The sequence below is a fragment of the Syngnathus scovelli genome, chromosome 2 (genome assembly GCF_024217435.2).
Source record: "Syngnathus scovelli strain Florida chromosome 2, RoL_Ssco_1.2, whole genome shotgun sequence".
NCBI classification, from domain to species: Eukaryota; Metazoa; Chordata; class Actinopteri; order Syngnathiformes; family Syngnathidae; genus Syngnathus; species Syngnathus scovelli.
In genome coordinates, this window is record NC_090848.1 from 7,513,439 (window position 1) to 7,535,899 (window position 22,461).

Genomic DNA, 22,461 nt, shown 5'->3' on the forward strand with positions numbered 1-22,461 from the left:
TGCAGGACCAGTCAGAATTCCGCTTCTGATTGGTGAGCTTGGCGGGAGAGGAGGGAGCCACCGCTTATGTGTGAGATTATAGATGATAGAACAGATTCTGGGTCAGTTAGAAGCGCTGTATATAATCCACACAAAAATAAAGTGCATAAAGTACATACAAAATAAAACAGTGGTACCTTGAGATGAAACTTTGATTTGTCCCGTCACCATGCTTTAAATCATCTTTCCCCATTGAAATTATTTAGTCTGACATCTCAGATCCTCAGAATATATGCCTGCGATTACTGTTAGATTGAATGTCTAAATGTATAGCTGCACCTTTTGTGGTCAAATATCTGTTGAGTATGTTTTTCCCATCAAGTTAGCAAACTAAAGGCTATGTTTTTAAATACACACTGTGTAATTCTCCTAGTTTTATGTTTAGTTGGACAGTAAACTTCAGCTGGGCGTGAAATTAAACAGCTTTGCTCAAGAATTGTTCACTAAGTGCATCTTATATGATGTGAGTTAAGTTGAGTTCATTACCATCATACAGTGCTCAAATTTCAAGTTTGTGCTCGAATTCAAAGCAAATAAAAATGGCTGAATAACAGCTCATATCTGGTCACTCGTATATCAAGGCACTGCTGCGAACATAAACATATTGCCCCCCCACTCTGAAGATGCTCTGCTCTTCATTGAATTAAAATGCATGCAATCTTAACACAAATAGCCAGCAGGCTGCTAAACCAACTCGGGATCATTTCAGTATGACCCCTGATACATATTGCCCCTGCAACTCATTTGTATAACTGCTGTACGCCAAAGCACAGTTTAAATGTGGCAGCCTGTATTATAAACATGAAAACATGTTTATGCAGCGCTCAGAGATCCTCATTCAAAACTTTTCTTCAGGGGTGTCAAAAGCTGCAGATGAAGGCGAATAACTCCACTCAAATGATTTACTTTATAAATACATCTTGCCCCTGCAAAGCCTCCCACCTACGGCACCCCCCTCCCACCCCCTCCCCCCCGCCATCCTGGCTCCCCTGCACTCACCCACCCACCCACACTTCATCACCTCGCTGTCCACCTCTCACCCCTCTACTCGTGCAGTCGCTGATTCTCCTCTTCTCATCCCCTCCACCCACACTACCCCGCCACCCACTCACCCCCTTCCAACCTCCCCCAACAGTACCACCGACTCCACTTGTACCATCTCTCGCTCTCTTTCACTCTTTCTCTCTTTCGCTTTCTCCTGTCCTCCACCGCTCTCACCCCTCCGTCCCTCCCTACTCTAAAGCCTTCAGGCTCTGCTTGATTTATGCCTGCCCTCCCTACGCACACGCACACACACGCACACACACACGCACACACACACACACACACACACACACACACACACGTGCACTACCACCACCAGCCTTCCCTATCTTTTGTGGAGGTTGTGGCCCAGCTAGTCCCTAAAAACAACAGAGGGAGAGCGAACCAGAGAGGAGGACTGGGAGCAAAAGAGAATAACAGCTTCTTTTGCTTTCCATCTGCCCTCCATTTTTAACCCAACATTTTTTTCATTCCCCTCTCCCACACCGCCTTTTAAATTGCCTCCGAATTCTTGAGCTGTTTTAGTGTCTCACTCCCTCTTCTCTCATCTGAAATTACTTTTTTAACCTCTCAAACATCAGCATGCCGAGGAAGCGCCCTCCACCTCGGCCCCCCCTTCCCTTTGTCCACTCGAGGCCAAACACACTAATCATGCGCGCAGGGCATGCGAACAGTTTGGGCTAAGAGAAGATGGATGCAGATGTTGCAATAGAAGGTCATGTGATGACAACATAGTACCTAGTATACAAGGTGTCCCAAAAGTCATTAGACACTTTCAGGTGTCATTCAGATGGACTCAAGGTCATCAACATTCAATTTCTCGGACTTTGTCATTTTGAAAACGTATCATTCCCTTGCCAATTGACATTGGAGCAGTAGTGCAAAATTGCCACTTGGCAAGAAGTTTTTTCTATTCCAAACTGCACTTGTGCTTTTAAACGCAGCAAAACATAAGTAGTCAAATGCTGGTAGCCTTATGTCTGTCTAAATCTTTGGGACACAAGAAGCGTATGAGAAGATGATGATATAGATGGCACATAGTACTTCTATTCATCTCCAAAATTGGGGGCTAATTCAATTCCAATTTGTGAGGACAAGCAAACGTGACCATTCTTTCCTAAATGAGACTGACTGGCCAATACTGACTTTTCCATCATTTTGCAATCTGTACTAAAACATAAAGACAAAAGTTGTTGTTTTTATTAGGTTTTATCCTGTCAACTTGTCCTCTCAAGGCCTCTTACTTTCATGCCCATACACAAATTCAGACAAATAAAAAGACACCGTCTCTTGTTTGCACTTCAATACATGCAGACAAGGCCCAATTTCTTCTCTGACTCCCCTCTTTTAATTCAATACTTGTTGCTTAACCTTCCTGAACATGTTCTCTGTTGTGTTTGGTTATTTTTGCGCGACCGTCGCAATGCGTGACCTCGGGTTTTAAAGTAGGTTTAGGGTTGAAGTTGTGTGAGAGGTTTTGTGTGTGTGTGCGTGTGCTAAGTGGGAGTGAAGAGTGAATGATGTTTTGGGGATATTTGCACGCACACACACTTCATGAGCACAATCGGAACATGACAACATAGGAGCAGAGTTCAAACTGTCCGATGACCTTTACCTCCCTTTTCAGGCCTTCGTTTTTCTCCCTTTTCATTTCTCGCATTTTAGCTCTCACTGCGACAACACAAGTTCCAATACACAGCACCCACGCGTTGGCACACACACTCAGGTTCGCCACACTGGCTGCAGCCACACAACCAAACTATCTCCTATTCATGAAGTGAAAGTCTCGCAATAGCTGTAGAATGCTGTGTCCTTCACTGTATGTTTGAGGATTTTGTTTGACACAAAGCCGATCTTGTCACAGTGTTGTCTCAAAACTCACCAAGGCGCTCAGAAATATTTTCCGGGTGTCTGCTCACTCACACCCATGAACCGAGTAAAGCCCACATTTGCCTATCTTTTGTTTTAAAACTGGGGTTTTATTTAGCAAATGATTTGCAAGCCAAGCGAGGTTGGCTACTATGGCAACCAAATGAAACGGAGAATCTCTTCAGAAAGCAGAAATCTAAATTATTCTGACTTCTTTATCAGAGGGAAAATGAAATTCCCCTCTATAAAGAGACCACTGTGGAGGCCAAAATAAATGAGGTAAAGGTGAGGAAAATGCTTTTGTCCGCGTCTAACTGTTGCTATTGGGAGGTGTTTAACAATTGGCATGTGTGCACAAAGGGATGATGTAACTGCTGCGTCTCTAAAAACTCCAGATAAACCTCTTGCCTCCAAAAGACACCGCAACATATGTGTGTACAAATCCTGAGCGAGCCCGTCGCCCCTCTTACGAAATCCATAAGCTGTGTGGCCAGGATTAGGTGTGGACTGTTCCTACTGCGGTAAATGATTTTATCTGTCGGAACAGAATGAGATTTAAGAAACACACAATCCACGCCGACCCGCTTACGCTTACATAAGTGAAGGAGGATTATGTGGCGTATTGCCATTATTTTGTGCGGGAGCCTGTTTGTGGTCAGCTGAATAGTCATTTCCTATATCTGCCGCTCAGTCGCAGTAACGTGGGTAACTCCTCCGAAAGCAGGTTAGCGGGAAGAGCCCCTGGCGCCGAACGCAGAGAGCCATCTCGCAGATTTGGGAAAGGGACATAATAGCGCCTGGAGTGTGTGTTGAGTGTGTGCCGCTTGTAGTCCGTGCATCGTGCGAACAAAGTATTGTCACTGTTTGCCGATGAGGAGGGCACTTGTGTGCCTCCTGCAGATGCACGTGCCCAAGCTGCGCTGGGAAAAGTGGCCAAGGGTCACACACTCATCCCCTGAAAAAAATGAGTAGAGCAAGGTGAGGGTCAGAGGTCACACTCCTTTCTCTCGCTCTCTCATTCGTATCATCTTCCATTTCTTTGCCTTTCCATGTGTGTGTATATGTGTGTGTGTGTGTATGCGTGTGTGTGCGTACGTGCGTATTGTTGTTGGCCAACAGGAGATCTATGTTATTGATTGACTCCTGTGGCTGCTGGGCTGCCCACTGAAGGAGGGGGCAGAACTCTAATGAATTCCTGCACCTAACGCCCCGTGCGCCAACCCCTACACCTTCTTAATTAACTTTGTGTGTGCGCATGCTTGTGTGTGTGTGTGTGAGTGTGTGTGTGTGCACGCATGCATTTTTATATTTTATTGTATCTTGTCTCCTTCCTCCACAGATCAACACCCCCGCTCTTTTATAAGATCCCTTGCCATTTTTTTCCCCCAACCTCACTCCCACTACTCAAAGCTCCTCTCGAGCATCATTCGTGTGACTTGAACTTCTTTCTTCCGTCAGTGTTTACAAGGAGCACCTGTCACAAAATTAGGTACCTAAGCACAAGAGCTGCATAAAAAGCATCTTTCTTTAAAAAAAAATACTTATGGGAATAATGATAGATAGATAGATAGATAGATAGATAGATAGATAGATAGATAGATAGATAGATAGATAGATAGATAGATAGATAGATAGATAGATAGATAGATAGATAGATAGATAGATAGATAGATAGATAGATAGATAGATAGATAGATAGATAGATAGATAGATAGATAGATAGATAGATAGACCAGTCGTGCCTTAACATGATGTGAGTTTTTGAGATTATTGGTTTCTTTTAACTGGACTCGTCACCCAAAAATGATACGAACACTGTATGGTGGCAGTGACGTCGGTTCATCTCACTCACTCACTCACTCACTCACTCACTCACTCACTCACTCACTCACTCACTCACTCACTCACTCACTCACTCACTCACTCACTCACTCACTCACTCACTCACTCACTCACTCACTCACTCACTCACTCAAAACAGATTGCTTGAAGATGACATGAGGAACCTTTTGTTTTAATCATAGTCACAGAACAAATGAAGCTTGCATCTCGAGGCACCACCGTGTGTTTATTGAACTGTGGCGTATCATCCTCACAGCGGTTTCTAGTATTTTGGGGACTTCTATTAGACAAGACACGTGAACCCTCACAGAGTACGACATGCAAGTGTGAACTGCATATTCCATTGCCTGATTTGTAATGCTGGTGGTCACAAACATTTCAACATCCCCCATTGCACGATGGTCATTCATCTGAAAATGACAAGTGTGTCTGAGAGTGTGGTCAACACTGACCTAGTACGGCATGTGAAGAGGCTGTGGAGCCATCAGTATTCCAGACATAGAGGCAAACTCCCATCACTGTCACCTTGACTTCCTCTGCACAAGACAAGGCTGCACAGCAAACGTACATTACAGTTCACAATTGTCATACGAGGGGACTAAAACCTTGATTTGTTCCCACATTTTTTTCCTTGTATGCGTTTCATCACATCTGTTTTTGTGGCACTGTGCATATTAAAGGTGACTTCAGCTGTTCTGTTTAGCCTAACATCAAAAAGTTACAGTAAGATACAAGTTTAATTTGTTCTGTTTGCACTCTCAAAACACTCCAATTATCTTCTCCCATGGAATGAATGTAAATGCCATTAATCCCTTTTTTTGTAGGAGAAAATAGCACTTTATATTTCATTTACAACACCCGCAGCTTATAGTCCGATGCGGCTTATATATGAACAAAACAGGATTTTCCCCTAATTTTAGCTGGTGCAGTTTATATTCAAGTGCGGTTTATTTTCCGGATTATAGTATATAGATATACAAGTAAAGAACTATGTGCTGCTCTCTGTACTTTTTATTGATTAATTGTGTGCTACAGCGCGCTTCATCTTTTGTTCAAATCAGCTACTTATCACAGGTAAACGACTCAACTCTCTTCTCGTTGCGCTCTTATGCAGCCAAACGTTGAGTGTATACTGCATTGTACAATGTATTGTTCCACTGCGCAAAACTGGACGGTCATTATTGGATAAATGCTAGGCTTTATTCCGCTCATCGGATGCTCGATGTCTCTTGGGGTCAACGGGGCAGCGGACTGGCCCGAACGCTCGGCTTCTGCATAATGACTGAATGATCCGTCTTGGGCGGAGTTAAGTTGCCCCTCATTTGAATGACCAGCAGCCACTACTGAGGCCAGGGGTCATCAGTGTGGTGCCCAGAGGCATCAAGTGGCCTCCAAGGACCACAGGAGTAGCCAGTGAGCCTGTTTTAAAAATAGCTCACCAGTGATGGTGCACTGTAATTGTCTCGGAGTAATCATTTAAAAATATGGAGATTTATAGAAACAAAGTGTTATTATTGTTCTATTTCTTCATTATATGTAGTGGGAAATTCATGACATCATAGTCTTCCCACACATGAACATAATTATTATTAATAAATTAATAACAGCATTACTAAAGGTGATTTGAGGAAATTTGTTATTTGTGTCTCGCAAAATGATTCCAGTTCCCAGTGTTGTAGTTGTTGTAGGCATGTCAGTCCTTTAAAAAATAAAAAAATAAAACAATAAAGCCAGATAGCGTGCTGTCAACCGTTAACAAAAGCGTGTGTGTGTTGCCATGTGCGTGCACAAGTGTCGATGTGGAAATGTTGCAGCACTCCCGCGGAACCTCCGACATTGCATCGACTGCTGACAGTTTCTCCACACACAGACAGTGTTTGAGCTGTTCTAACATTCTAACCTTAGCGGACAGACTGCTGCTGATTAGACACGAGAGTTGAATGAAATGTTATACTCGTCTGCTGAGAGATTTCAAAGAATTGCTTTAATACGGCCTTTCTAGTGTTCTCTCCCGAGATGATATCGCTGTCAGGTGGAGCTCTTAAATCGTGACAGCTTTTTCAAATACTGTGTTTTTATACAAGCGCCATCCTTTTTATCCACTCAGCAAGCGAGTCACAAATCCAGAGCGGTGGAGTCTCCAGCCCACACGGAGGCTTGTAATCTCTGGAATAAAGTTGAGGCAACACTGTGTGAGGCACTGCCCATTGCCGCTCACTTGCGCTGTGCCGGACAGACATTTTAGTTAGAGCTGAGCAATTAGCAATTAGCATCATTTTCTGTCTGTCTTTTTCTTTTTTTTTTTATGCATTATATTTTTTGCTCAAGAGTATAAGTCGCACCAATCAAATATTTGCAAGAAAAATAAATGTATAGAAAAGAAAAATAGATAAGTTGTACTGAACTGCAAATTGCATTTTTGAAGGAAATTAAGTCCAGAAAAACCGAGAGGAAGAATAGCAGAGCTCAGACTCGCACCTGAGTTCCACATATTGATGTAAAAAGTGGTGAATTGATTATTTTTCAAGCTGGTTCAGCCCTAATTTTAGCAATGGCAGCATAATGACAATCTATCGTTGCCTGTCTCTATCTACGCAGACGCAGACATGACCGAGCCCAACAGCTCCGACAGCCGTGGCGAACGCCTCGACTTCTTTCTCAAACAGGAAGAGGCTCTCGCAGCGGAGTCGGGCTTCCTGGGCCCCAACGAATCAGAGGAGGCGGGAGGCGGCGGAGGCAGAGGCGGCGGTGGGATGCTCTCGTCGGTAGCCAACCTGAAGGCGGCGCTGATGAGTAAGAACAGCTTGCTGTCACTGCGGGCTGAGATGATAGGAGATGATAACCCCTTGCTCTATGAGTACCTTCCCAAAGGAGGACATTCCTTGACATGTAAGTTTGTATTTACACACACGCACACGCACACACACATGCGCCGAGACTGGGGGTCACCAACATGAATAGCCTGCATGCCTGTTCTAAGATAAGCTCAACAGTGATGGCGCATTGTGATTTCCTAGGAATGTTGATAAATAGATGGATTTATAGAAATCGTGTTGTAGATTGAATCATATGTTTTCTATCCTTTCATTGTTGATAACACTGGACAACAGCAAATCTGAATCCGAGATGGGTTTTATGAATTCCAAAATGTATTTTTGACTCTGATTTAAAAAATTTCCTTATTTTTACCGTATTTTTTTATAGCACATCAGGTTTATTGAGATATTTTTATTTTTTGTTTTTGAGTTTGACTTATAAAAGCCTGCACAAAATTTTAGCATGCATTGTTTCATAACTGACGCTGAATATATTACTATATTTATCATTATATTAAACCATATTTTATTATAATCAATATTATCTCAACTCACCTCAACTTTATTTACAAAGCACTTTCAGACCAACAGCAGCGAGCTTCTGAGGATTATCCTCAGGCGCCTCGAGTGATTCACAGACAGACAGACAGACAGACAGCAGCGAGACACAAAGTGCTGTACAAGAAACCATGAGACATAAAAAAAAATAATAATAATAAAATAGTGAGAACAATAAAACTAAATTAAACTGTAAACAGGCACTAAAACAAGAGAGGAATTTTCAATGTGGACAGTGACGGGGCTTGTCTGATAGCTAATTCCGTTCAGACCTTGATACCTGTTTTAATTATTTTGTACCTTGACAAAATTGAATTCTGAATTTACACATACAGTATCTACTCTCCCTAAACCAAGTGTCATGGGGTGACTGTAAATATCATCCTCCACTATTTTCCTGTATCTGGATGCTTCACCACTCGAGCACATGTGGCTGTCAACAGTGACTTGTCAGCAGTGACTCAGCGTGAGAACATTTTGTTGGGATGGCTTGGCTGTCATGGGAAGATTTGTTTGGTTATTTGTGAAAGTTCCTTTGAGCGCATCACTGCTGCTCTTTTTCCACTTTAATCACTCAATTCACTGCATGTCTCAAAATGATCACGATCAAGCAAAAAAATTTATTCATTTCTTGTTTTCCGCATTTATGCTTTCTTCACAATACATTTGCTGACACTTAATGCTCTGCTAAGCGATTCAGCGTATTAGTAGAACCCAGAAGCTCATCAATAATCTCATCAATTATTTCAATCAAACATCCTCATCAAGAACATTAGCATTTTTTTCTGACTTTCGATTATGTTTGAGTGTTTGCATTTATGGACGCTTTTGGTGTGTGTGTGTGTGTGGGGGGGGGGGGGGTACAAATCGTGTGTTTTTGTTTCTTTGCTTTTACTGGCTAGTAATTGGATCTTTTGTCCTGAGCTGTGCCTGCCTTTGAGCACCGCTGAGAAGCAAAGGAAAAAGAGAAGCAACTCTTGCCCCCCTCACTTATAAAATAAAACCCGGCGAGTGAATAGATGGAAACGCATGCGCATGCACACATAGGCCCGCTTGTGTACGTCACCCATGCAAGTGCAAAGTACGTATATGAGATTGAAATGTTTGGGTTGGCTTCCGAAGGTCTTGGAATGCTGTCACAGGTTCACGGGCTCCACAGAATATAAGAGGCTCACTCTTATACATAGACAGCCTTGGCTGTTTGTACATGAATAGGAGATTTGGTGAATTCAGAGCATTTTCAACATTCGTGCAAGAAAGCATACTGTAGGAAGTTACTTTCAAAGCGATTTCAAAGAGGCTGTGCAGAATGTCTTGCTTGTAAAGCAACCATGAAAAACCTCCTTTCAACTTTTGCGAATTTCTAAAGAGACTTTTGGGAAGGTATTGCTTGGTTATTCTGGAATAAACTGCCACAATAGGGGTCACGGAAATTGTCAACAAGCTCCCCTCCCTCCCTCCCAGCAGTGTCTTTATGGCCACATAAAAAAAACTGCACCTTCAATTACTGGCTGGAGAAGTCATCCCACTTTGAGTCGTTGCTACGCACTTCCAGCGTCATCTTGTTTTCAGACATCGTGCTTCTCCTTCACCCCCACATCCTTCTTGTCCCCTTCCCTTCCTTGACTCCCTCCCTCCCTCTCTCCATCCATCCATCCATCCATCCATCCATCCATCCATCCATCCATCCATCCATCCATCCATCCATCCATCCATCCATCCATCCATCCATCCATCCATCCATCCATCCATCCATCCATCCATCCATCCATCCATCCATCCATCCATCCATCCATCCATCCATCCATCCATCCATCCATCCATCCATCCATCCATCCATCCATCCATCCACCCACTTCTCCTTCACCCCTCCTTAACATTCATCCCTCAGACTCGCCTGTGTTCCCTCCCCGTATCCTTGGTTTCCTTCTTATTTGGCTCACCCTTGTCTATTTTCCCCCTTTATGCTTTCGAGCATCAAAGAGGGTCTGTTTAAGATCCTGGGAAAGTATTGATCACAGGCAGGAAGGAGGGAAAGAAAGGTGACCCGGTCCAATCCAACAGAGACCTCCGAACATTTGCAGAAGGTCTCAACTATCTCATTAGCGTACGTGATCCCTCATACACTGGCCGTTTACTCAACTGCGGAAAGGAAAGGCTTCCATTTGTTATTTAATGGTACAAAGTTGGCTCGCCAGAGCATACTAAAAATGGATTGCGGAGCAACCATTGGCTATTGAGCTGACTCTCACCTTGTTGCCTTTCAAATGCATCAATTTGCTGTCTCATGGAGATGCAACTGCATCTGAGCATGCCTAACATCAAAACTACAAGGCATATGTCAGTCAGCCGTCTGAATGCAATGATGATCAATGGGATTTGACCCCATTGCCCCTTTGTGTGTAAGGCAGTCGATGGCAGACGGTGGATTTCGCCCAACTGTTTACGCTGCCTCTGTGTACAGTGTGTGCAGAACATCCAATTTACTACGGAATCATACTGATATGAGCAGCTTGCTCTCATTGCAGTGCGTTTCAATTAGAAAAAAAAACAATCATATTGCCAATAAATGGGACTATTTTGGCCATTATTTAATCCAGATTTTACACATTTTGATGCCTCTTTCAATGCAAATAGAAAAACTATGAGCACAATGTTTTTTTTTTTTTTTTTTTTACATCTCGCTTCTGTTTGTTCAGAGCTGATTCAAAATGGTCTTCTAAGTAATTTCAGAGGAAAATACAGACCCAAAACCCATCCCATTATTTGTTGAGTAGGTAAGTGGTGGGAGGAAACAGCAGAAACATTTGGAAAGCCTACGTCATTCGGAACATTTTATATTCAACAAATAAGTCACTTTTGGTACAAACCTTTGTTTTTTTTGTACAATTATGAAACGCTACTGTGACCCTGTAACTCAATATACATTCATAAGTATGACCAGTGTGCACCTAACGCACAATTCCATTAAGATCCAATACAAGCATCGCAATCAAAATGTATTTACAATGATGACATTGATTCATTTTGAAAATATTTTTTAAAGTACCTTTGTAAAAGCAGACTCTTTAGTACAGCTCTTAGATTTGGCTGTATTGTGCACATGCATCTACGGCTGTGACCTCCTCCCTCTCTATTTGGCCCCTCCTGATGTCACCAGAGGTGGCAAAGAGGAATGGGAGTTGAGCATTGGTGTGTGTTCTCAGTAAGTGGGAGTGTCGGGTGCGGGAGTTCAACATTCCAGAAATCCATCCACGGTCAAGCCTCAGCATTGCTAGATTGTGTCCATTGTGTTGAGGAGGGTGATGATAAATGCTTCACCCACGGCATAACTTAGTTGGCCACACTGGCACCTTCACTCACACCAAACGGTACCTGCAATGTGTTAATTAATGCACATAAAATAGCAATGTGGCAATAGTTAGTGGGAGGCCTGGAAGATTTTTTTTTTTTCCTCGTGTCTGAACTTGTTGCTGGTAAACATCCTCCCTGGTCGATGTCCTTTCGCCCTGCGAGTTCAGAAAGTATTCAATTGAGCTGCAAGATGGCACCCCTCCAACACAATCTCCCTCCACGCTCCAGAGGATCCTCAAGCCCTCTCCTCATATGCATTTTACTCACTCACAAAAGCACCAACACGCACACATTCGCAGCATCCTGTGTGTATGCATGTGGGTGGAAGGAGAAGGAGAGCAGAGGAGCAAATGGAAAAGAGTGAGAAGAGAAGCCCTAACCCTTTCCCCTCGGCTGGTGGAAAGTGAAACTTCAGAGTTTTTCTTCCTCCCCCTCTCCATAGTGTTTGATAGTGCAGCACTGGCAGCCACTGTGTGCCCCTCCACCACCGCCACGCACCCCTCCTGCCCACTCTCTCCTGTTCTGTTCTGGTGGCCAGCTGCTAGCAGAGTGTGCAGTTGTACGTGAGTGGGTGGGTGAGACTCGTTTCCTGTGCTCCTCAGGGCTCCGCTCCAACAACTACTGCAGCACGCTCCGTCCAGGGGCCACAGGGGCCACTATTCATAACAAACAGGGGGCTGGCAACTCTCCTCCTCCTCCTCCCCCTCCTACTCTTCTTCCTCCTCATCTTCGACCAACACCGTTACCGCCATCATCATCATCAACATCATCGTCATACCGCCCCACCACTCCGCCCACTCCCCCGCTGCCCGCTGAGCCTCGGTCCCTGGAGGCCCCCGGTTTGCGGGCAGGGGCACCCCGGCTACACTCAGACAACTTGGACATGGAAGTAGAAGAGGCCCCCGAGGGCCTGGAGTCCTCCACCCTGCCTGAGGTAAGCACAAAGATCCTGGCTCAACTCCAGAGGTGAAGGCTGCGCTCCGGGTTTCGCTCCGCCTCTCGGATCCAGTTTTGATCCGAGTGAATGGATGGGAGCGTCTCGGAGGCTGCCTCAACCTATCTTGCTAACTCCCCTGAGGAGGCTGAGTGGTGTTAAGGGGTATGAAGTGACCAGCAATATGGTGGGGAGGGTGGGCACCAAGTTAAGTTATGGAGGCCACATCGATCATCACTCAGTCTCCTCCCAGTGTTTCACTATGTGTGGAATCCGGCACATTTCCTGCTTGCTTTGTCTTACACTTCAATGTTTTCTATTCTCTATTCACATCTCTTTTCTTCCACATTTTTTTTTTTTCCATATAGACAGGGCCAAAGCGTAGCTACTCAGCGCTAGTGCTAAAATAGTTTTTAGTTGTTACTTTAGAGATGACAGCCAGCATGTTGTAGGGTGGCAGATAGCGGCCAGGGTGGAATCGATACTAAAAGACAATGAGAGGTTTGCTCTTGTGGCGCAGGAAATTGCTTGTTCTTTTCAGTGTGATCGCGTGGGCGTGTGAACGCACGTCTGTGTGGCCGAGTGTGTTTTGTGACAGTCTGTGCGTGTGGTTAAGTAAGCCTTCATGAGGAACATTTGATTTCAAAAGGACTTGCCTCTCAATCAGTGTCCCCATCTCTCCAAACAAGCCATCTGTGGAACCAAGTGCATGCTATTCTCTTCATGTGGCTCTTTTCTCAGGACCGAGGGATGAGTGTAGGGGACCAAGGTAAAGGCTGTGGGTGAAAGAATAGACTAAGGGATTCAGTCAAGAGAGAGTATGTCAGATAAGGCAGGGGGTCATCCTTTGTGTTGTATTCATTCTCACAAAGCCCCCTAGTAGCATTCATATCTTGTTTTGTGGCTGGATCAGACTACAAGATTTTAGCTTCATTATTGTCCCGAGACCATCGCAAGTAATTTACCAGAGCAGGCCAACATATTTTGTCAGGAACAACCCATAATGCACAATTAAGTGTTTGGCCCTACAATTCCAAAATGAAAAGTCTGTCAAAACTTTGACATATCTCACGATAAAGCACATTGACATCAACCAATCAGGCAACGGCACCTCGCCTCGTCTCCCTTGATTGTCGTGAGCGCTATGGTAACCGTTACATCTGGTAGCACTCTTTCCGGTGCCGTTTTCTATGACAACTTGATTTGACAAGATTAACTCAATGATTGAACAAGACAGGATATAGTGACATTGCAATATTTGCCTTGTGTAGTGATGCCAGACTGAGGCACTATGTGGGAGAGCAAATTTGTCTAGTAGTCTGATCCAGGCCTTATTTTCACAGCTTGTCTCACCTGCCTGCCTGCCTGCCTGCCTGTTATGTGCACAACCTGACATACACACTCTTCACATTTGTGTGGAATAACGTGACTTTCTGTGCTTCCAGGATTGTGAAAAAGATAAAGATGAGCTGAAGGAATATAACGCAGGTAATGCACAAACCTTGACTAGTTAAATCAGGAGCACCTATTTTTTTTTACTATACAAAAAATCTGATGATTCTCTGTGTTATTCAGGCTTGGAAAGGGACCAGTCTCCTAGTGAGGCGAATCAGATGGCCAAAGCAACTTGTGCTGGTTCTCTGACGGTGCCTACGTCAGTGTTCATGGCTTCCGGCGAGATGGAGGCTCTGGCGGCGGTGACCAAAGAGACTAAATCAGGGGTGCTGCCAGAAACCAGTTGCTGGACCTCGCAGGGGTTTGCTTGCTCCCTGTGCAAACGGCTGTTCAGCAGTCTGGAGTATCTCCGAGAGCATGAGTACCGCCATACCTTGTCTCTCATGGCTATGTCCCTGGACTGGCCAAGCGTGGCCGGTCAGTTTGGCCGGCCCAGCCAGTCTCAGTTTCTCCACTACCCTCAGTCATTGTATCGACCCGCCACGGTTGAACCAACCCCGGTGCGCTACCTCTGTTCGCAGTGCCCAGCGAGCTTCACCCTTAAATCCAACGCAGACCGCCACGAGAAGACCATCCATTTTAAGAAAAAGCTCATGCAGTGTGTCTACTGTCTGAAGCATTTCAGGGACCGCACAGACCTGCACAGACACCTGTCCTCGGTGCACTCCAAAGAGAGGGGCCACGTTTGCCCGGCATGCGCAAAGTCTTTTAGCACCCAGAAGAACCTGGCCACCCACATCAAAGTATGCTGCCAGGTGGGGTCTGTGCCGGGAACTGTGCTAGGCGGTAGCACGAGCACCTCTCGGGATGGTGATCAAGTCCCTCTATGGAGGCTTTCTGAAGAGATGAATGTTGAAATGAGTGAGCATAGCATTTTGGACATAGCCAACTGAGAAAAATTCATGCTGATCATATGATGAGAAGGCTCCCTTACAAAATCACTTCGAGCTACTGCTGTGCAAGTTTTTACACCAGCGGGCTGCACACCTTCCAAAAGGTTCCAGTTTTTCTTTATAAACCTCAAGACTTGAATATCTTCAAGACTTTTGGAGAAATGCTCGGTGGACTGATGAGTCAAAAACCTTTTGGAAGGTGGGCAGATAATTCCGCCACAGCGGTGTAAAAGACTCATCAGCAATTATCACAAACGTTCAATTATTGCTGCCAAATGTGGCACAACTCGCTATTAGGTTCAGGGTGCAATTACGTTTTCACAGACGGTCAGATAGGTTTCTATTAATTTTGCCCCTTGGTGAATATCGTTTACAAATTGCATTTTATAGTATATCCCTGAGTTGTTTCAGTGGGATATTGATAATGGTTTGATGAAATGAAACCTTTGCCAGATAAAAATATGCAAAAAACATACTGTACATTTTTAAAAACATTTTTATGCTATAAACTAAATATATTTTTATATTTAAACTAAAACTTAAAAGTGAATTCAATTTACGCGATGATAGTGAAAATGTCTATGCAAAGCAGGTCTCATTACTGTTTAATGAGTTGATGTGTTCAGTACTTGAAGTCCTCACGGATAATCACTTATTGTGATGCCAGGCAGCAACTTTTCATTTTTCACCCCCAAACGTTATCTTTGTATGAACCTATCAATTAGAAAGAAAGCCCAATTCAAAATAATTCCAATCTGGCAGAATGTGTGGTTGCTAAACAACACCGCCATCTGCAGGACATCAGTTGCACTGCTCATTCAGAAACTATCCAACCATCATCCGAACCGCTTCATCCCCTCAAAGTTCGCCTGTGTGGTCTATCCCAGCTAAAAGATGCTTTAAGATACATTTACAAGACTTTTGTGTACACCTCCAGGTGCAGGATTAGCAGCTTTAGCAGCTTTTTATTGTCACCATAATAACCTGATGTTGTCTGCAGTGCAGATGGAAAGGCTGAGCTGGACAGGACAAAGCAAGCTAAAACAATGAGCAGTAAGCTGGGGGTTGGGTAGTGTCATTTTCTTTCCATCCTACATCTGAGAGTGGCAAGAGACCTCAGGCCTGTAATTGGTCCTCTGTGGCTACAGCCCTCCTTAACCTTTGACCCTGAATCAAAAGAGGAAGCGGGGACAGCGGGGCAGGTGCCCTTTAGACCCGATGAGTTCAGTGACGTCACTGGTGCAGGAGGGATAATGGTGGGCTCAGTACTAAAACAAAGGGACTAGCTGCAGGAAATTGGACAATAGACTCTTCGTGTCCACCGGTTTAGTTAAATTCACTCTAATATCTGCCAAAGATTTCTCCTCAGAGTTTACAAGAAACATTTACTCAATATTTAATACAATAGAATTGTGTCAATCTGCTCTTTTCTTGACAATCAATCGCGCCATATTGTTTGAGTCACAATGATCAAATAATACAGTAGTAGTTGTTTTCCAATTATAATGCCAGGGAGCGCAGTTTTCCCAGGTTAGGTTATTTGTAGAAGGGTCAATCGCCTGGTTGTGTGATTTGTGTGTTTGCCAGCATTATTTTTCCTCCACGATCTTTTTGATACCAGCTCCTCACATGCCAAATCCTTTCAGACAAAAAACAAATCTCAGGTAGCACAGCGCTGTGCTGCACAGAAGCTGCAACAAGTGGAAGATAAGAACAAATCAGGATCGCTTTTTAAGATTTGTACAATACAGAAGAGTGTGTTGCTGCTTATTCAGATGTGTTTTATCTTTTGAAAAGGTGCTGTATAATAGATGTACTTTTCTAAAAAAACTTTAAGATCATGTTTGAGTGCTGAAATGAAACGTTAATAAAACGTGCAAACTCCTCTGGTGGTGTTGCTGCTGCTTTTGCTCCTTTGGCCCGGTGGTGTCGTGCACATTGACAGTCTTACAACAAAAGTTACAATCTGTTAATGCAGTGGCTCGGGCGCTTTGTGTTCTTGCATGGTTTTTTTTGTGTGTGTGTTTTTCTTTCCCCTTTGCTTGCTATACTCTGAGCAGAAGTCATTGTGACAATGAAGGTAATCATTTGATGTTGTTGAAATGTGTTGTTCAGCGCTGCTTTTTCTTCAGTCCACTCCAGTTCTGAGCTTTTGTGGTCATACACACACACACACGCACACACACAAACACACACAAACACACACACGCTTCACTCTACAGCCAGTTAAGACTCAGCTGGAGACGTAATTTTAGCCTCACCTGACCTTTCCCTTAGATTCAAATTAGTGGAAACACAAGTGGGTTTTTTTTTTCTTTACCTCGAGTCACCCTGTTTGCGTGTGATTTTTAAATCCCTCCGCCAGCCTCTGTGTTTATGTCAGTGTTGTCTGTCGCAGAGACCTTCTAGACTAGAGACTAAATGTGGTGTCAGTGTCTGTATGATCTTGACGCTTTAGTATAGCGGAAGAACTGTTGCCAGGGCAACTGTAGCTTTGATTGGGATCGAGGGTGGCCATGGGGATTGATGATGCATTTATTTGTTGAGCACCCTGCTAATTAAGTGTAATAACTGAAAATTGATAGTGATCATTTATTTACGAGATTCATTCAAATCTAATCTTTCTTTATTTTTACCTCTACCACCCCCCCACCCCTCCCTTTGTCTGCAGTGAATGACTTCACGGTGATCCGTAAAAAGTTCAAGTGCCCCTACTGCAGTTTCTCTGCCATGCACCAGTGCATCCTCAAGAGACACATGCGCTCCCACACTGGCGAGAGGCCCTACCCGTGCGAAATCTGTGGCAAGAAGTTCACCAGGAGGGAACACATGAAGAGGCACACACTGGTGAGTGCCGTTGTGTCATCAACGATAGGGGGCAGTCTCGCGCCAAAAGCTGAGAAAAATAACGATTCGAGCATTCAGTAGAATAATCGATAGAATAATCGATTAGAAAAGTATTTGACAGTGACATCCGTGCCAGATTTGACGCCTACATTTTAGGGTCGCTCTACCCAGAGTGTGTATTTGTCTTGAAGATGCGTAAATGACAGATCAGCGTGAACGCGAGTGTGCGCATAACCAGAAAAATAAGGCCTAAATTGCAAAACTGCTTGAATGTGTCCACCATATTGACTATGTGTATTTGCTGGTGTGTTTCCGCTTTGCAGGTGCACAGTAAAGACAAGAAGTACGTGTGTAAAGTCTGCAGTCGCGTGTTCATGTCAGCGGCCAGCGTCGGAATCAAACACGGCTCGCGGCGCCACGGCGTCTGCGTCGACTGCTCCGGTCGGGGCATGGCGGCGCTGCTGGATCACGCTGGCGAAGCGGGGGGTGACATCTCCCCGGAGGAGGAGTTGTATCCGGGCGACCGCTTCCACGACGACCAGGCCGAGTGTGACGGCGAGGAAGAGATGATGGCGGAAGGGGACGGCGAGACCATGGGAGAAGGGGAGGACGACGCGGCCAAGTGGAAGGAGTCCGGCGTGACGACGGAGACTCGCCGAGCGCTGGACAACGAGAAGGAGGAGAGCGATTCCTCGGCGCAGGAAGGTGAGCCGCAGAACGGCTGTGAGAGGGACTTTGCATGGATCTCCTAAAACCTACTCGGCTCCCGCTTGCGCTTCGACAACCTGTTTGTGGAGATCTTTTTGAGGATCTTTCAGGAATCTCTTGACCCCACGGTGGGATGCAAACGTCGCGACAATGATTTATAAATAAGCGAACACACAGTTGACGGAGAGTGATCGCAAGTCCTTTTCTGCTTACCTCTTTTTACCTCTGATGCAGTGTTTGCTCTGCCAGTCTCTTTGAGATTGAGGCCGAGGACATGGCAGACATCTGCCTGCGACTTTGCCATCACAATCACCATGGAAACCAGGGATCACTGTTCGCGCGAGGGAAGGAAGTGGTCGACTTTTTTTTTTTTTTTTTTTGTGGTCTCAATCTATTGCAAAGCGCGTCCGCGTGTCGGGCGGTCCGACAGCACACTGTGGACCGAGTCGTACTGCCACAGACTTGCACTTTAATGACCTGTCGAAGCAACCGAGCCCACGGTTCACAATTTGTAATCTGTCCTTGACTGACCTAAACAAGTCGGCGACCGCACCTACCTTTAAGGATTGACGTCCTCTTGACTGTTATCGACGCATCGGAATCCTGATCCAGGTTGTCGTCCTTTATCGCCTTTGCCCTTCAAAGTGAAGTGGGGAGGGGGGAGAACTTTTGTTTTTCCTTCGGTTTGGTTCACAGTTGCCACAGACGGTTCTGTGGAGTTTTGACGCATGTACATAGAATTGTGTGGAATGGAAATGAACGTTGGACAAAGACGGCTTGTCCGTCTCGGCGCACACGAGCCACACTTAAGCAAACGGCTGCCTTTGTTCATTCCAATGAGTTTTTTTTCCCTCCCCTCTTCTGGCTCAGTAACGTTAACTCCCAAGATTGAGAATATGCAGATTTTTTCATCTTTTTTTGGAAGGGGTGGAGGTCTGACCTGCGCTCACGGGGTGACAAAAAGAACCTAAAAATGTGCGCTTGATATTGTGAGAATCTTGTTATTGTTTGCTATTTATTGGATGTGTGTTTGCAAACTTCCCTTTTCGTTCAAGTGTGAGTGAGTGAGTGAGTGAGTGAGTGAGTGAGTGAGTGAGTGAGTGAGTGAGTGAGTGAGTGAGTGAGTGAGTGAGTGAGTGAGTGAGTGAGTGAATGTCTTTATTGCTTTCTAAAGATTGTTGCAATGTTTTTAACGTGCGGTATTGACAACTGGAGTGAAGCAGATGACAAGTCTTATTATGATTATCACAACTATGATTACTGTGGTTGATGTTATTGTTATTCATGATTATTATTATTATTAAGTGCTGGATGCTAAGCTTTGTTGTGTTTTAATTTGGGGATGCTTCATAAATTGTACAATTTGGGGAAAAAAAAGCTTTTATACTTTGCCTTGTTGTGGACAGCAAGCCATGGGGCTTTTTTCTTGACCCTTTTATTGTGCCAGTTGACGCCGTTTCTGTCGTGTTTGCTTTTTTTCTAAGGGGGTGGGGCACTGTTATCCGTCTGTTTGATATTAATTGCGACCTATATTCTGCACATGCTTTTTGCGTCACTAATGTACACTAATTGAAGAATACTGAACCAAAAACAATCTAGTACCTTGTATACATAAGTGCTTTTGTTCCATAGTCTGTGTGCAGGTGCTTTTGGATATATTTGGTGTGCTTTTGTTGTTCTTCTTCTTTTGTCACACGCTTGAATAAGGTGCACACGTTGTTGTTGTTGTTGTCGTGACTCTGAAGGGCTGTGTGGCAGAGTCTCGTCAAAAGTGCATCTCGCATGACAAACAATCAAGGAAGAAAGGCAAGCATGCAGAGGAACACTTTTGGGATGGAGAGTCCGGCACACATCAGGCCTCTCGCTTTCCAAAAGGTGCCGTGGATGCGCAGCCCTTCCCGGTGCACGTTCTTGATTTGTGTTATTTATTGTGTTATCGTTTGACCCTTTTATCAGATAGTTGATCGAGTGAGTGAGGGCGGGCGGCTTTCGTGACAAAGACATTGGGGATTGGATTTCAATGAATGTTCATGATATGTGTGTGTGTGTGAGAGACCCCTGCACTGTTCTCATAACCTCAACCTCGTCTTCTTCCTCATACCGAGTCGTACTTCAGGAAAACGTTTGCCATCAACCTCCTCAAATATGTGCCTCGATGACCTGTTGACCTACGCGCTTGTGGGACAAGTTGGCTGATCCTCCAGCGGGATCAGATGATGACTCAAGATTCCCCTTCCCGTTGTGTGTCGATGAGCGCCTGTGCCCTTTTTAGTTGTTGGCGCGCGTGTGTGGTCGTGGTCCTACTGCATGCCCGCGTTTGTTTCGTCATACCAAAGTGATGTCTTCAGCATCCGCGGACAACTCTCATTCCACGCGATGCAAAACAAACGCTTTGCTCTGATGCAAAGGATTATGGGTAATTCTTCGATGTTGACAAATCCTCATTTTGCTTGATTCACACGTGCAAATCATGAAGCCATAGATATGGGTTTATCTATAGTATACTATATTTCAAAGTTGCCGCTTTTTACTTTAGAGTTTGTTCTTCTACTAAGAGTGATGTGTGTATACCTTCATATATATGAATTTATATGACTATGATATTTATTTTCTCAACTTTAAGAAGGGTCTTTCATTTGTACGAGGTCGCACTTAAAGCTTGAGCTTTGCTTATTTTCACTGGGAACATTGTTCAATATGAAACAGACTTTATATTGATGATACAAAACCTGTGTTTGTAACAAAACGTGTTTAAATAATCAAAAAAAAACCCAACAACCTGTCCTGTCCTGTCTTTTTTTTGTTTCGGTTTTTGTTCTGGCCAGAGTAAGTGCTCTTGTGCATATAGTTTTGGGTTGCAACTTCTGATCACAACGTTTTTACAGTTGACCTTAAGCCGCCAGTTTTGATGTTGGCCCAACGGGCGTGCAAGCTAGCGTCATGTTTAGTGGAAGAATTAGCTTGACTATTATTTGCAACAATCAATCAATCTCAATAAATTTTGAAATTGCTGCTGTAAAAAATGTTTCACGTGTGCTGTCGTTTTTCGTAGTACAGACCGCTGTCCACAAGAGGTCGCAAAAGACATGTCGACCAATCTCGCCTATATTGTGACTATGAAGGGCTACCTCCAAACACCGTTATACACTATACACCATGTATACAGTGTATTGAGACTTTTGGCACTCAGTGTAAGGCTTACACTGAGTGCCAAAAGTCCCAATGATGGTGAGCAGCAGGGGGGGGCCCCATTTCAACCCCTTACACTGAGTGCCAAGCAGGGAAGAAATGGGTACCATTGTTATAGTCACTGGTATGACTCGGCTGTGGGTTTGAACCCACAACCTCCCAATCTCAGGGCGGGCACTCTCCTCTTCGGCCACTGAGCTGGTAAACACTCGTATCGTAGTATAACACTTATAGTCGTTTTTAAATAACGTGTATACCGATATACGCCTAAATATTGTTATCCAATATATCTTGGTTTAGAATTCACATTAGATTGCTGGTTTGAAATTTGCTTTTAATGTTATTATTTTTAATAAACATTTGTGTTAAAACTTGTCTGGCGTCTTATTCCTTGTTTTTATATTTGCCAATTAAAACATAAAAATCAGACATTTGGTTAACTGCTTTATATGTGTGACAATATGTCACACTACACGAGGTTAAAAAAAAAGAGAATAAATAAATAAAGGGTTAATTGCACAACAGAAGCATTTCCTCGCACCTGGGCTCGAACCAAGCTCTTGCCGAGCAAGAGCCCGAGTCACTAACCAGTCGGCAAGTTCGACCGGTAGTCAATAATAGCTTGCACTCTTTTGTACTAGTGAAGTGCATTCCAGTTTAAAGTGAACTGAATCTTTAGAATCGGTTCACTCAAAATATTTGTTCAAAACAATCGTTCACCAAATCGTTCGCTACACTTTCTTATTCATTTTTTACCTCGTGTAGTGTACCTATTGAAGTGTCCATGACGTGTAACTAACAGGCCACTTCATTGGGGAAAAATCATAGGTACACCACACGAGGTAAAAAAAGAAGAAATAAATAAAGTGTAGCGACGATTTGGTGAACGATTCTTTTGAACGAATCTTTTGAG

At 44.2% G+C, this 22,461-nt stretch overlaps 1 protein-coding gene across 7 annotated transcripts in view; it reads left to right on the top strand.

Moving 5' to 3' along the window:
• zbtb46 (zinc finger and BTB domain containing 46) overlaps positions 1-21,384 on the top strand; it is a 67,340-nt gene extending 45,956 nt beyond the window's left edge. For 6 of the 7 annotated variants that reach the window (XM_049752029.2, XM_049752027.2, XM_049752023.2 and 3 more), the window contains 4 exons: positions 7,393-7,683; positions 12,125-12,456; positions 13,902-13,944; positions 14,032-17,460. In XM_049752029.2, coding sequence (XP_049607986.1) covers positions 7,393-7,683; positions 12,125-12,456; positions 13,902-13,944; positions 14,032-14,804 — 1,439 coding nt within the window. In that variant the 3' untranslated portion in view covers positions 14,805-17,460. The other variant, XM_049752030.2, reaches the window with a different exon arrangement.
• Positions 21,385-22,461: the final 1,077 nt, after the last annotated feature.